Source organism: Bicyclus anynana, chromosome 7 (assembly GCF_947172395.1).
Source record: "Bicyclus anynana chromosome 7, ilBicAnyn1.1, whole genome shotgun sequence".
Lineage (NCBI taxonomy): Eukaryota > Metazoa > Arthropoda > Insecta > Lepidoptera > Nymphalidae > Bicyclus > Bicyclus anynana.
The window spans coordinates 17,909,323-17,926,807 of record NC_069089.1 but is presented as its reverse complement, the minus strand read 5'-3'; the positions used below and the strand labels follow the sequence as shown (position 1 = coordinate 17,926,807).

At 35.5% G+C, this 17,485-nt stretch overlaps 2 protein-coding genes across 2 annotated transcripts in view; one reads left to right on the top strand and one right to left on the bottom strand.

The window, feature by feature from the left end:
• LOC112045770 (uncharacterized) overlaps window positions 1-17,485 on the top strand; it is a 128,821-nt gene that overhangs the window by 60,540 nt on the left and 50,796 nt on the right. The gene's annotated exons all lie outside the window — the stretch shown is intronic.
• On the bottom strand, window positions 1,558-3,241 carry LOC112045771 (probable palmitoyltransferase ZDHHC24). Its single transcript, XM_024082091.2, has one exon. The coding sequence runs from the start codon at window positions 2,484-2,486 to the stop codon at window positions 1,653-1,655; it is 834 nt and encodes a 277-aa protein (XP_023937859.2). The 5' UTR covers window positions 2,487-3,241; the 3' UTR covers window positions 1,558-1,652.

Below are 17,485 nucleotides of genomic sequence, written 5' to 3'. Positions count from 1 at the left end.
GCCGACGTGTTGCGATACCTACCTGACTAGTGCCCTTCCGTTGCCCCTTCTGTGTCTGCTGTACACGAATGTACCTATTAAAAGAAGTCTTAGTTGTTTTTTTATTTAATGATTAGCGGACTCGGTCAAGCTTCGATTTGACTCATCCCCTACCCTATCCTACATCTACCTAAGCTACCCTACCCTTACCCTACCCCTATCCAAACCGATGTCTACCCCTAAGACTATAGATAGTTTTTGCAGCGCACGCAATGTAAAAAATATTTTAGGTAAAATTTTTACACTTTGGGTTACATTATTGGAGTTTTAAGAAGCATCCCTTTTTTTTTGAAAATACAATATAGCCTATAGCACTCGGGGAAAATCTAGCTTCCCAACAGTAAAAGAATTTTTCAAATCGCTTCAGTAGTTTCGGAGTAGTCATTACAAACAAACACACAATCAAATCCTTGTTCTATATAACATTAGTACAGATATGTTAGCCCCCTAACTGCACCTCACCTGATGTTGTGACAATGCAGTCTATGCAGAAACATGAAATCAAGAAGATTTGTAAAGTATTCATGAAATGAATAAATCTTAAAATAATGATGCTATTTTTGAACAAGTGGGAAAAAAACGTTTTATTAGTCTGCGTCTATTCACCATAGTGCCCGATAATAACTGGTTCATATTATGTATGCAACAGGTGTTTACATCTTGGTAGCAATAAATGCCTGCGAGTTACCCATGCTTATGTAACAATAACTTGTTGGGAACATAACCTCTATTTTATTATACCATACGGGTGAAAACTCCATGAAGCTTTACGCTCTATATGGGTAATTGATGGTCTGAATGGTAAAGCGAAAGCCGTGGTATATAGAACATAACGATATGAGGCATAACGCGGAAATTATGCGCTTTTCCATAATTATGGTCATTATATTTATAATCTGATTGTTTACTTTGCGTTACACATGCCGATTGTCGGCGTGCTACGCATATAACACATTTTATTAAACGAATTCTTATGGAAACATAGATAAAACGACGAGATTTTTAATGTCGATATTTCGACCCAATTGCATGGATCTTGGTCACGACGGGTCTGAAATTGCGAGATGCGAGGTTGACATCAGCTGTTAGGGACAGAATCGATCTACACTCTTTCTTGTTCTTTTTCTTTTTTCAACAACCTCGCGTTTTTGGCTTTTTATCTCGTCGTTTTATCGTGGTATGTACCCGTTTAAATAATAATCATAATGAACAACCACGAAATAAGTTTAAAATCATTAATATCATAGATACGTAGAAAACTGCGTAAACCCAATACTGTAACTTACCATAAAACTCTAAATTAAATATTTACAACATCAATTTGTTAACGACAAAAAAAGAAGAGCCGAAACAATTATTGTAGTTGCTCATTAGACAGATTTACATAGTGTGAAACTGTAAATTACATTAACTAACTTACGTTTCTAACCTAACTTAAAAATAACTTACTTTTCTTAATACTATCTATTATCTATTATTTTCACTGACTACGCCTAGAACTATAAACTGCATCTCTCTTCAACATAAAATCTCCTAGTGAAATTCCTATTCCAATCTATATAATAAAACAAGTCTATAAAAATATTCATCTTTAATATATAACCTTACACAAACTATTGATGTTTCAAATCAAGTTCATCAGGTGAAGTGCTATCAGCGAACGGGGACAACACCGCCCAGTACCACTTCACACCGAATACACTAAAGAAGTTCCTCTTCACCATGACCCAGTCTGCACCAAACTCCTTCCTAGACTCATGAGCTGTCAACCCTCTCACGACGTTCATCATGTGGAAGTAGAACAACCCACCAGACCAAATAGCAAGGCTTGTATTTATGAACAAAAACATCATGTACAGGTCTTTTATACCCATTAGCTCAGGAATCACATACCTCAAAAACGGGTTAATAACTCGAAAAGCTGACAAAACCATGCACTGGTCTTCGAACTTTATCACCACGTAATAATAGTTGTAGTATAAAGAATAGATCATGGAAATGAATACGTAAGCGAGATACAGTACGTAGTAGCGTTGATTTCGCAGTCCAATGCAGCGTGAAAAGAAGAAGCAATGGTGGTCTCTCCTCAGGATGCAAGCATTGCACTTCTTGCAATGCCAAGCTTTCGCTGGCCGCTGTATCTTGCACACCTCGCAGTAGCTGTCCGCATCCATCGACGCCCTCACTTTTGTATCCGTGATGATACTAAATATCATATTCCCTACAATGTTGACGAAACAAAACGTCGAACATATTATATGCAAGGTATGCTTTATAATACCCATATTGTAGTGGTCGACTATAGTAGGGCGTACCACAGTCATTTGAAATATGAAGAAGCAAGGAGTTATTATGAAAACTAAACTGTAGCAAAGAATTCTTTCGCAAATTGTCGCACTCCTTCTCATTTTATCGCGTAAAACTTTTACCATTTCTTTGTATGTCATGTTTTACTTCCAATAGTATTACATTGGCTTTTAAATTTTTTTTTCTATAATATATTTTATTAAATTCTTAAATCACTTTCTTGACTTTGATGCTACTTGACATTGTCATTGACGATTGACATTGAAGATTTTTTTGGACAACAATAGTTTTTATTTAACCATCGGTGTTTATTTTTAAAGAGACCTTGTATGATGAAAAGCTTTGTATTGCATATTTGAGATATAAGATAAAATAACATGACTTACTGTGACCTTGTGGGAAGTCAATTAATAAAATTATGATGAACCATATCTGTATTTGCATTAATAACCACGTCTATCATAATCATTATCATCACCATATCAGCCAAAGGACGACCACTGGACATTCAAAACAACCTTCTTACAGAGGTCTATTAGAATGGACAATAAATAATATTATATTACCAAACGTATTTTCATGCGGTAAAAGTACTATACATAGGTAGGTAGGTACCAAATACAGGATGTTGGTTTATAGTATTAAAGATATCTGATGAATTGTGAGTACCCATAACAAACCTGTAGGTAGTAAGACAAGACTAAACAAAAATAAACGGTAACTTGATCTAGAGCTTCGATGCGGAATAAAAACCCAGATCAGAACACAATGATCACGCTTATGATTACAAGGTATTTATGAGCTGGTAATAGTGATTGATGATCGTAATGATTGCATCAGCCTTACATAATACTCACAATATGATGTTCGCGATTCAGTTCCCATGGGCTTTATGGTTTGAAGTTAAATTATATCTTTTTATACCCATTTAAGTGCACATAACACATGTCATTGTCTTCTATTTGTTTCTATCATACGATTCAACTCATCACCAGTAAACTTATCGCCAACTAGCAGATGCCGCGCGGTTTCACCCCCGTGGTTCCCGTTCCAGTAGGACTACGGGGATAAAAATATAGCCTATGGCACTCGGGGATAGTGAAGATTCCTAACAGTAAAAGAATTTTACATATCGGTTTAATAGTTTCAGAGTCTATTCAATGCAAACAAACAATCAAATCATTCCTTTTTATAATATTAGTATAGAAAACTCTACTCTACTCCTATTACACTGATACCTATACTCTTTCTCACATTCCTACCAACTCTTCGTTGACCTTTCTCTCTTCTTGAGCCTGATGTATTTGCAATTTTATTGTTCTTTTCAACATCTCGTGATTCGAAGCAACATAGGTTAACTACTGGACCAAAGAGGTAGAAATGCATTACAAGTAGAATATTATCATCATCATCATCATATCAGCCGATGAACGTCCACTGCAGGACATAGGCCTTTTGTAGGGACTTCCAAACATCACGATACTGAGCCTGCATCCAGCGAATCCCTGCGACTCGCTTATCTATATGATTTATTACAATTGATAATAAGCTCACGAGTGATTATAGAAAATCATTATGTTAGAAATTATAATTAAACATTAATTAATGTTAATTATGACAGGACGTATTACATTTATTACATAGTTATATACAATCAGATGTTGTGTTACTGCGCGGAAATCCGGGAAGTGCATCGTATAAAATTACGATTATGCAACTAAGTGCAACACCTGCACTTGTGATTGCCGATTACTGGCGGAGTTAAACGTTTTTTGCTTGCCTCCGAAAGGTTCTGGGTTCGACTCCTTACTCTAATTTAGAATTAGTCCACTAAGTTACACTTGCACTTTACCACGATCTCATCTGATGGCAAGTGTCTACTTGTACTAACCTAGGCCACTTAAATAAGTTAATAATTTATATTAGTAGTAATATTCTTTGTGCAAAAGCTTAGCCGTGGAAAAGCTATCGTCAGGGTTACTACAGTCGTCAAAAGTATTACAGTTTTTAGTCTTAAAGGTATGGTTGCTAGTGGAAACCGTGAGGCGTAGTTATCAATAAGTCAGTGCCAGTCACTAATGGCTTATTTAGCAACCCGTCGCGTCCTCCCGATGTATAATCAGCCATCGAATAAGCTATTTGGCTTGTTTATCTCGGCCACGTAACTCGGCAACATAACCAATATAAAGTGAGTGTGCGCACGATGTTGGCATTTAGCTGCCGTCGCCACTCGATACAGCTAACTGTATAACTCACCGATCGCTAATATATCGGATTACCACAGTCTCTCGATAAATGGAACGCGTTATTACACTGTCTGCTAATGATTTTAAACCATTTGCGTACGTTGATGTTTCAGAAATATCTTTAACTAGCTGACGCCGCGCAGTTTCACCCGCGTGGTTCTCGTTCCCGTAAAAATATGGGGATAATATATAGCCTATAGCCTTCCTCGTTAAATAGGCTATCTAACACTGAAAGAATTTTTCAAATCGAACCAGTAGTTCCTGAGATTAGCGCGTTCAATCAAACAAACAAACAAACTCTTCAGCTTTATAATATTAGTATAGATTTTGTGTTATATCTGTTAAATCAATATATGTCTGTTGAAAAATTGAAATTGTATCAAAAATACTTCTTTGCTACATAATGCATTATATTACTGCTATATTCATCATATATCTCTACAATAAGTTACTGTATTTGCGCTATTCTGAACCCTATTTGGCTCTATGGAATTCAGATCAGGTCTACCGCTAGCACATCCAACACTCTAGTCATCCAAAGTGCCCAGATTAGAATATTGAGAACAATTGCTAATGCGCCGTGGTACTCACCCAACACTGAAATACACTAATACTTGGATATACCAACAATTAAGAAAGAGATAAAGAAGCAGAAAATGCAACATCGGACACTCTTGTTGAAACATCCAAACCCACTAGCTTGTGGGCTGTTGACTGCTGATAGAGTCAAAAGGTTAAAACGGGTAGACGTGCTCGACTCAATGAGACTTGAGAGAGACTTGAGGACAGTGGGCCCCCAGTTCTGCCACGCCAAGAATTCCTACCACTAATCCGCTTATAATAATCCGTCTGTCGACTGATTGCAGATTAAACCTACAAAAAAAAACATCATATATATATATCTATATTCGTCATCCCTATCCTATATCTACTATATTTCTGCTAGTTACTTGATTGGTCTACTTGTTAATCTCTTTAGTTAATCCCGAAGTCTTGTGTTTAAACCATTTTCAAATGAATATTTTCCATGTAAGTGGTAAATCCACTTTGTTTTATCAACAAACTGTATAGCTTGTTTCTATTGGTTACAGACAATCTTTAATTGAATTAAATGTTCCATTATATTATTCTTGAGCTATGTTAAAAATTATGGATATCTAATATTTTTATAGAAACTGCTTTTTACACATCCCATTTTGATGATGTTTATACCACTATCTATTTCTACTCCGCTCAGTTAAACATTGTCAATACCAAGCAACTAAAAAAATTTTAATCAAAAAAATTCATTCGATTTCCAAATCTAAAATTAACTAAAACTAAAAAGAAAAAATAACATCTAACCTATGTGCTACCTTCTGATCAGTTTGAAGGCGGTGCCAATCTAGTGTCCTCGATTTCTCCAGGATTCCCTCATCAGATCCTGACATGAAAAAAATGGGACCACCCTGGAATCAAACCCTTCAAAACAAAAAAGTATTTTCAAAATCGGTCCATAAATGACGGAATTGCCGCTGGACATACATAAAAAAAACATACATACAGCCGAACGTAGAACCTCCTCCTTTTTGGAAGTCGGTTAAAAAGCACTTAAAATGTTATCTTTAGGACATGATAATTACAGTGTTCACAGTAAGCAGTAAGCATTCATAATCGTAGCTATTTCCTTGTCGCGCGGTTTCGCAATATGATGGATTGTTTATTAATGTTCGCCTCAACAATGGGTAATTTGATCACATTCGGAATACTAAACCGCTTTTTGTAATCGTCGAAAAACTCACTGAGCTTTGCATAGTCATTTCACAGTGGGAAGGTCACTGGCGTGTCGTTAAATATAATCTTATAGTTAGCTAGCGGACGGCCGCGATCCTTACTTAGATCTCCTTAATCCGGCCCTGTTGGAAAATCTATTTAGCGGACGTGTACTAACTATAAACTACCTCCGTGCCAATTTTCATCTTTCCACGTCAAGTGCATTTCGAGAATTGTAGATGAGTGTCCTTTCGCTTTTATATGTTTATATGTATAAATAGTAAAATTTAATTTTTTTCCATATAAAAATTGGTGAACTAGAAACTAATCCATAAATAAATACTAGATATTAGCTAAAAACATTAAATTTTTTGTCAGGGTAAAACCATAAAGACACCCATATTTCCCTTGAGTTGATAATGAGAACTTCTTTACTTTGAGTTTTATACCAGAATCCAGTACCTTATTATAAGGAAGCAGAATACGTTAATCATTAGATGTACTAGCAAATTTATTTAGTTAATCGCTTAGTTATTTAAGTTTGCCTAAAATCTAAAAATACATTGTAAAAAAGAAACACGTCAAAATAAGCTTCATCGTCTAGGACAAGCGATAAAAGTAATGATATAAGTAAGATTACAATTGCCTGTAATAGCTACCTCATTTTCCTTAATAACATCATTGGATGGGTCTATCGCATTACGCCATCGTGACAAGTCTTTATTTGGTAATAATTACATCACCATCATATTATTTGAAGTATACCATTTGGTACGCACTATTAGTTCGAGTGGTCACTTAAGAACAATTTCATACATCGTTTACAATATGAGGCGTTATTATGAGGCGTGAAATGTACTAATAAGACAATCTCTCTCACTTATTGATGTGCTAATAGAGACAATAATACCTATAACAGCGTGACATAAACTTATAATGCTAGCCACTCGCCATCCAATAAATTCACGTGCCTGCAACGCTAACGGCAAGACATCCGATAAAACTGATCGTGTGTCGTGCCATTTGCCCTGCAAGATCTTAATGGATGGTCAGTGGCTAGCATTACGGATAACACTTTAATCCCGTGCATTGCGTTTGGTTTTGTAAATAAACCAGCGTACACCCACGACTTTGTCTGCATGAAAGCGATGAACCAGGACATTCTTTATTATACTACGAGTATAAACCTTCCTGTTGATTTCCCCTCTATATACCTATTCGTATTGTTGAAATCTGCATTAAAGTCAAAAGATCTAAATCTACAAACGCGGTAAGCGGCTTTGTCTTGTGTGAATAATACATAAAAAAAAAAAAAAAAATACCGACCGAATTGAGAACCTCCTCCTTTTTTGAAGTCGGTTAAAAATAATTAAGCAGGAAATTAACCAACAAAAATCTTTGGTGCTATTCTGCAACGATGTTTTTGTAACTGGACAGTCAGAGTTTCGAATTCGTCTAGATCTCTCTCGCGATATCTATATTGTCGTGTTAGATAGGGATACAGAAAATTTCTCTCTACTAATCTGTATTATCTACTAATCGGTTTGCAAGCGATGCCCACGAATAAAATAAGACTTACAAAATTATGTGTTAACGGCTTAAATTAATAAGACCAAAAAGGTACATAGGTATGTTATTTAACTGATTTTCAGTGAAATACATCTATTTTCATTTCTATCTAAATTCGGTTAAATTAAAATAATATGTGGACAAATATTTATTTATAATATCTTGTGAGACTAGACACGTAGGTAACTTACGTAACAACTAATTCTTCATTGAATCTACGCATGATTTTTAATTGCTTAATTATTACTTAAATAATTTATTACCAAAGTTTATAAACATGGCCTGGTTTACTTCAACACAAATAACTATAGACAAAGATATTTTACAAATTTACATAATATAAACAAATCTTGCCGTGCAACAAATGCATGCTAACAATAATATAATTTACATAATATAAGGGTCATAGCACACATCACCCGTATCAGCCTTTTCAACAGGCTTAAATTAATTACACTTGTACGTATGTTTATATTGTAAGCACTGGACTAGCGTAACAGTGTATAGTAAGTACAGTAAACCCTGAAAGGCATCATCACCATATCGTCTCGTTACGATTTCTATTAGTGTGTGTTGCACTGACGATCATTTGTGACGATAACTTTCCGAGTTGATATGTGTGCGACAACCCTAACTCGTAAATACAAACTATATTGGCAGGAGATAGACATAATAAAGCCTTATATAGAATCACCTTCACTTTTGTCTTAAAAAAGAAAATGGAATCGAGAATGCGGATGGAGAAACTAATGCAACTAATTAACATTTAGAATGTTACCAGTAAAGTGCATTTCTAATTTTTAACGTGGAAAATATGTAGTTAAATAATAATAATTAACACTTCGAATCATTTATTTCTCAAAAACATTCTAAAATATGGAAGCGATGAAGTTGCCACAAAACTAAGTAGTATCATGACTTTTTATGAAAATAGAGAATATAAAAGGAATATGAAATTGTAAAACTCTTAAACGCTACACTTGTGAAAATGGCAACCCGGTGAAGTACGATTTCTGTACTGTACTGTATCAATTGATATTTTATAAGTTTTAGGCCTGCCCATTGTATTGATACCATATAAACTAATTAAAAAATATAGTTTAGGTACATAACATGGTTAATACTTTCGTATTCGCTCCCACCAAAACGAATCGCTTGTCTGGATAAAATATACCTTCAACATAGCCCATCGAGCGAGACTCAAAACCGCCATTGAGGCTATTGTAAAAGTGTAAACTGCTATAAACAGTACGTGCAGCAAATATAACCGGAACACAAACAACTATCGGAAGTAGTAGAAACAATCGCAGATATACGACTTAACCTGAAAACGCGCACGCACTTCTTGTCTTGTGTAATGCATTGCACGCACTACGCTGCATATTATTATTACTCGTAGTTGGCAGAAAACAGATAATTTAACAGATATAAGTGAAAACATATAGTCTACAATACTTAAGGGTTAGGTATAGCTTATTATTATAAGCGATCTGACAATACGATCAGGATTCTTTATTTGTGCGGTATGAAAGTTATGTGTTGTATGGACTTTCATGAAGATGAGCTAATTACAGCAACCATATGGTGTTACGATTCATCGGCTGATGACTAGGCCACGGGAACTGACATTGTAAGAGCCAGTATATACAGGATGTCCCGTAATTGATGGATAAAACGCAAATGGTAGATACATCATCTAATTATGTAAAACTAATTTGAATAGTTTTCAAAAAAATCCTAGGGTGACCAAGTTATATTTACTTTTTGGATTTTTCAATTTTTTCATATTGAATCAGTTTTTTTAATGCTAAAAATACTACGAATTAAATGACCTATGTACTTCTACGCCATGAGTGCAATAATTGTTTTTCGTTCATCAAGATGTCTTTAAAAAAACTGTCCTAACGCTAACGCTTGTCGGTAGACAAACTTAAACGGTAGAGTTTGTTGTAGATATCTATGCATTTCCCTATTTCAGATAGAAATGGAGAAATGCATAGATACAAAAATGGTCACGGTAGAGCCGTGGTCGCACCCTCGCACGCGCTGTATGTCTACCTACTGTGATTATGTCAGGAATACCTCCATTAAACAAGTAGGTACATGGTAGGTGTACAATGGGTGCGACCATGGCTCTTCCTTAGCCATTTTTTTCTTTTAACATTTCTCCATTTTTATCTGAAATATTTTTTTTCGTTTTATTCTTTTTAGACCTCTATTTAAGTAGTCTGGTTATAGTTTTAAAACTTTATTGTTGGAAAAGAAAACCCACAATGTATTTACCCATTCAAAGCCGTGGCATGTCACTATATAGATTTTATTCTACCTGTTATCTGTATTCACACTGCGAATAACACAACTCCATTACGCAAATTAAAGGCGAAGTGCTGATAGGTCAATGAGGGGCGGGTCGTGAGATCGATTCACTGTCGACAGTACATCGATGTATTGTATCGGAATCGATTCGATCCGGTCTAACGCATCACTGCTGTGCCACTCCTTTGTTGAACCTATATGTATGTATTTAACGCAGTAATATGCTTAGCAAAATATATTCTTGAACTTTTAAATTTTGACAGCGACTCATCTAGACCTACCTCATTGGTCCAGTGGTTGCGGTTAGCTTATGTGGCTTCGGATCACAAGGTCCTCGGTTAAATTCCTGGCGTCAGTATTATACCTACTGACATATTCCTTCTTCTAAGAAATTTTCATAAAAATCCAATTCCGGATTTGGACAATTGGTGGTGTCACACCGCTGTGCCTCAGAGAACATGTTAGTCTTCGGTTTCGATGAAAAAACTAACATTATCACCTTAATCCTCATTGGAGCAGTGTGGTTCAAACTTCGTATATATCCCCCTCACGTATAAGGATGGTGGCCTGGCCCGTCTACGCGGTTCAAACTTGGGGGGCTGTACATTGGCGTATCTAGGAATATTTCCTAGGGGGGCCCGGCACCCGACATCAAGTCAATTATTAGTGTATACGCCTATGGGGTCAACCACATGTCGCCTCACCTCACCACAGGGTCTTCTAGTTGAATTATTGCAGGCGCTATTGTTTCGAAATCTCATATGCTTGTAACAATTCAACATATGCTCAAGATAAAATCAGCCGTAAAAATAACTGAATGTAACAAAATGATGGTTTTTATGAGTGACGTTAGCCAATAAAGTTCCCATAGGGGCAAAGTTACGGAGTTCGGAGCCTAACAGCCTATTTCGACACCGCAATCACCCATGTCGGCAACGCAACCGTACGTGACTGCATGCCCCATCTTACCTTGCTACACTGCCATCTTTTAGTCTTGATTATCATTAATTATTTTATTTATGACTAGCAGACCCGCCGGCCAATTCGTTAACTTTTACGACTGTTAGCTACCGCTCGTTGAAATTAAATTAAAATGAAATAAGAAAGCCTTTACTCGTACGAGCAAATCTATACTAATCTATACTAATATTATAAAGCTGAAGAGTTTGTTTGTTTGATTGAACGCGCTAATCTCAGGAACTACTGATCCGATTTGAAAAATTCTTTCAGTGTTAGATAGCCCATATGTCGAGGAAGGCTACAGGCTATTTATTATGTATGTATTCCTACGGGAACGGGAACCACGCGAATGAAACCGCGCGGCGTCAGCTAGTGTGTTATAAATACACTTATATGGTATTTTTTACACTAAAAATTGAAAAATTATTATGTTTTCTTAAAAACAACCGATTTCATAAAAATTAACGTACCAACCCACGAAATATAACTTATTGTAATTTTTTACCTGCTGATTAGTTTAAATTCGGCGCCAAACTCGTGTCCTGTATTTAAATCGGTACTGAAAAAAACACATGAACTAAGACTAAATTTTGAAGATGAAAAAATATAATTTAATTTTTTTTCCATGTAAATATTGTGTTAGAGACTTATATTACAATTTCATATTAGGTATCGGCTTTTATAAATATTCTATTTACGGAAGACAGTTTGGCTTTAGTTGTAGTAGAGTATCAGCACAGACGCGTTTGTATGTGTAAACGAAAGGCTCGTTAGTTGTTTATTTTTTTCAGAATGTTAATTGTGTGGCGACCAGGGAGTTCCTACTGTATCAAAAGACTGGCTGATTTGCTTTACCTCGCAGCATTGTGGAACGCGGACGCAGGGGCTACACGTCCCACACACACGCACTGACCATCATTCCGTCCTGAATACACGTCACTTATCGATCCCGCATAACAATCCTTTTTTTGCCTGGTGGGAGGCTGCGGCCGTGGCTAGTTACCACCCTACTAACAAAGACGTACCGCCAAGCGATTTTGCGTTATGATGTCGTGCAAAAACCGAAAGGGGTGTGGATTTACTATCAAAGATAGAAGTGGACTAACTTGTTAGGAGGAGGACTCCTAACAATTTAGTCCACTTCCATCTTAGATTGCATCATCACTTACCATCAAAGTCAAAGTCAAAATTCATTTATTTCAATTAGGCTTAGTTTACAAGCACTTTTGAAAGGTCAAGATTATGTCATAATTTAATTTAATTTAATGGTGGTAATAATAGTCGAAAACTTAAAACTAAAGTTACGAGGGTTCCAAACGCTCCTTGGTCCGAGAAGAGCCCACAACAAACTCAGCCAAGGTTTTTTTTTGTTTACCACCATTTTACAAACTTATTTAAAACTAAGCACACAGTCGTATATAAGAGTTTAACGCCAAGCTTTTTTATCATTAATATAATCATTAACACTATAATAAGCCTTCATAATCATCAGGTGAGACTGTAATCAAGGACTAACTTGTAAAGGATAAAAAAAATAACAATCACTCACATACAGATGATAATTCATAATTTAAATAATACACTTTTTTAGTTTCACGCACGAACACATTTATATAATTATCTTAGCACTACAAAGCTACACCGTCTTCCGAAAATAGAACATCTATACGTGGTATTTACACTCATTAGCTCTTATTGTATATAGGTCAAAGGTTGAATGTATTTTAATATCGAAATATGGGTCTTTACTCGTTCATTCTCAATATAATATTCGAGTAAATTGTTGCCCAACTGTTTTATTACACTTCGAGAATAGGTCAAGTAATTTGCCTATAAAAGTTTAATGTCGAATGTGTTAGGGGGTCATAATAACAATACTGTTTATTATTTTGACCCCAAAACCTCCACTCAATAGGTGGTCTATGTAAAATTTTTATAATTTATTTTAAATGTTTTATTAAACTCATAGCGAAGTCGGATTATTTTATAGTTTTAAAGGTCAAGTGCAGGGTCTCTTTAAGTTCAAGAATATGGAGCTGAGAGTTGGCGGTACGTCTTTGTCGGTAGGGTGGGAATTAGCCACGGCCGAAGCCTCCTACCAGCCAGACCTGGACCAGTTAAGATCGGCCCAGCCGGGGGTCAAATCTAGGACTTTCGTCGCGGAAATCCACCGCGCATACTACTGCGCCACGGAGGCCGTCAAATGACTTAAACCCACCACGCTGTTATATTGGTAATGGTAATGGTTGATTCTTATCAGATGAAAATACCAATGACTGGAACCGATGATGGCCGTGCTCTCCGAAGCACAGGGGTATAACAAAACCAACTTCTCATCTCTGGACCGAGCATTTTTATTGAGATTTTCTTGGAAGAAAACAAAGCTGAAAATTATTATTTCGCTTACTTTTCTTAGATTAAGTCATGTTGGTGAGACCATAAGAGATTGATTGCAGCGTAATGGTTGCATTTGGATGCTTATTATTTCAAATATAGGTTGTATCTTGTTACATACCTACATTTATTTGATACAATTAAATACATAATAAGACTTTACAAAATAATAAACTTTAATTTAATTTAAAAGAAAACATTTACAAGAAATGTCTGTTTTGTGTGCAAGTAAACTAAATTTTAAACTATGAAATTGAGATCTGAAACCCACGTCATCTGAAGCCCAACGTAACCTACTTGACCGACGAGGCATTTCATACATAAATAACTTTCGCTATATCTAGTTTTGAATATAACATTAAAGGCAATAATTTAATTACAACTGTTGTATGAAGTGAAAGTGACCGATTGATACAAATTACATGCACTCGGCTAGTTTTTAATGTTTCCCGGCGAGGCGTGTAACTGGTTACCTACTACATAATTGTTCTGGTCAGGTATGTTATCATGTTGTAAAATTGATATAACGATCGTGTGCGGTGGACATTAAATATGTTATTTTGTAGTACCCAGTAAACTTGTTATGTAAGGCTTGAATTTTATACATACATACTTAGTAATACATAGTTATGTGCATTTTAAGAAAAAAAAAATATCTCGTGTCTCGAGCGTTGAAAAAAACATCGTGAGGGAACCTGTATACCTGACAATTTTCTTAATTCTCTACGGCTTAACCCCAAACCTCCAAACCTCCTAATTCTGAGAGGACACTCGTGCTCAACTGTGAGACGAATATGGGTTGTTAATGATGATGACGATGACATGATTATAAGATCACCGCTAATATTTGCCATAATATGTTACGCAGGTTCAGTAGTTCGGTTACGTTTTAATCCAGGGTTCTTCAGTCGTGGGTTTGATCGAAATGAAATTTTGGGATTTTTTGAGACACAGTGCAATAAAAGACTTCGGAATTTTTTTTTGTGACTACGTCATTTTATGAAGGCACAAAGTTTGTCAATCCATGCTTCTACTATTAGACTACAAGTCCTTGGAAAAAATTAACCTGTGAAATGAACCAATGTAAATAACGCTTAGAAGAGAGTTGCTGTCCGAAGGCTTGCAGTCTATGTAGATAAGTACGGTTGCTGATTATGGAGATTGGATTATGGTGGCTTTGGGAGGTAACAAGTTTCAAGTGGCTAGATCTTCTTCCTTCCAAATATAATGCGTATTTCACTTCAATATTTTCCTCGGCATAATATGAGAAGTCGTGTCCCTAACTCTCCAGCCAGTCACTTAGCTTCGCGACTTTCGAAAAAGATTTTTTAAAGAGCCTTTCAGCCTTCGAAAAAGATTTTTTAAAGAGTACTTTAATAGTCTCTAGCAAAGAGTTGCCTCAGTTTAAAAGAAGCTTTATGTTCGTAGATGAAATACATTACACACAAAGTGGAAACAGTGAAAGTTCGGTTCAAAAATGGTCTACAATCAACTGTTGCCACGCCTGCGCTGAAGCCTGGGTCTTCTGTAATTGGTAATGTATCTCCAAGCGGTACGTTACGTAACGGAATCTAACAAGAGCGGCCAACAGGTCACCGTGAGGAGAGAATGAGATCTGTATCGCTGGTTATGTAACCGATGGAAAGGTTATCGTGATTTTAGAACGATCGCAAATTACGAGCTTCGATGCTTTGTAAAGCCTTGGACACATTGATGCACTCATGGTTGCATTGTTTCGATCACTCTTTAGACAAACGAAATTCAATTTGTTAAAGTTTACTTAAGTTAAGTAAGTTTAATTTTAAAATTTTTAAAAAATTTTTAATTAAGTTTGACACATTACAACCCTCTACAATGATTTTTTTTTGCTTGTCTATTTATTTTTATTTTTCTTATCTATTTATTTTGTCGTAAGTCGCGTATTGTATTGTAATAGGTGATTTTGTAGGTGACCTATTTTCACTTGTTTCAAATAGTCCTCATCAGCATCCACTTGTGCCACGTACTTGAGCCGCTTGCATCGACGAATTCCCTGCGAACCTTTCGTTATGTTCTACTAGCTCTACAGTTTATATGTCTTAGTCTGATAAAAATCCCAGAGGTGCTGTGTTCTCCCGGGTATTAGATTAATTGTCGTACCCACTCCTAGCAATTCGCTTACTTATAAATGACACATGTTTAAATTTTTTTTAATAAAGACCCGTGTTTATTCTTGTATTATTCATTAAAACATAGGAAAATCAATCAATCAATTTTGTTGGTTAGTGTGCTCGCCGCTTTACAACTTCGAGATGTGAATGTTTCCAAATATTGCAGCTAATATTATTTTACGTTGAAGGTGAGCGTAAGATATTATAGGAGATAATAGTAATAGTTACTCGTAGCTATATGATTACAGGGAGTGTAGGGACGCTTGCCTCATCGAGTATCATTGACGTTATTAAAGTAATTAACCGTTACTCTATTAGTGGTTTCACATTAAGTTATAGGTATATAGATAGTCAAACTAGAAGGTGGGGTTTTTTTATATAATGTATTATTTAAATTCTGTAAATTGTCTCGTGTAAAGTCTGGTATAGATAATTATTAAGTACTTACTGAGTTTTTCAAATAAACAATTCTTATTCTTATTCTTAATTATATTAAATAAATAATAATTTAAGGCTTTCAAATTAGATCTTTTTTGATCTTCCACCTTTGACTTCATTGTTATAGGCTATGTTTTTTAATTTATATTATAATTTTTATATACATATATCCTGTATCTACTGAGAATTTGTTAACACGCAAAACGTTATTATGGCTATTATATGTATTTATTAACTGTATAAAATTCAAATATCATCACCAGAAACTCCTACTTATTATACACAATCGTAAATGATAAATTAATTATGTATTCTATGAAAATTTAATTAAGTCCGTAGCTTCCTATTTAAATAAACGATTATAAACTTTAGAATAAATATTTATTGTGGGACACGGAATCGGTCTCGACTTGCGTATGCCAATTAGAATGTCCGAAGTGCGAGAATGTGTGTAAAGTAATGATTTATGCACTGAATGTGTTGATAACCTTTGGCACATTGGTGTTACTTGTGTATCATGTATTATAGCAGACGCCCCGATGATACGAGGATGAAATAAAGCCTGGGACACTCACCTATCGTGGCTTTGTATTGGTAAAGGAATTTACCTTTTAGAAAGAATTTATTTTTTTCTTAAAACTAATACATATATATATATATATATATATATATATATATACATATATATAGAAAATATGTTGTGCCAAAAAAATGGACCTGACTCAGCTAAAATTTGTTGTGAGTACATCAGTACCCACAACGCTGGTATTCTTTTCTATTATTTTCAAAATTAGTTTAGTAGATCTAGAGAATTAAGAAAATTCTCAGGTGTGCAGTTTCCTCACGATGTTTTTCCTTCACCGATTGGGACAAGTGATATTTAATTCCTTAAAATGCATGCAAATAACTTAAAAGTTAGAGGTACTTGCCCCGGACCGGATTTGAACATGTCATCGTATCGAAGCCAGAGTTCATATCTAGAGTTTCACAGAGTGAAATGTGAGTTTAATGACAGGCGTCCACTTATCCCCATCGTACGTGTCGGACGCATCGCATCAAACACATTAATTTTGAAATTTTTGGGAAATGAAAACCGAGTTTAGCTATAGCCTATAAATTGAGTTCGATTGGTGCTCGTTTTACATCTTTTTACAAGAAATTATAACTTCACAAATCACTGCCCATATGATCGAAAATTTGGAGGTCACAGGTACATATTCTCTCTCTCTCTCTAGTCGGTCCCTCATGACTGAGGATCGTGACCACCTTGGCGAGTCATCGTTTGGTTTACAATGCTCCTCCATCGAGTACGGT

What these genes read in the sequence shown, in the direction of transcription:
- LOC112045771 (XM_024082091.2), bottom strand. Translation starts at nt 2,486, where the DNA reads ATGACATACAAAGAAATGGTAAAAGTTTTACGCGATAAAATGAGAAGG.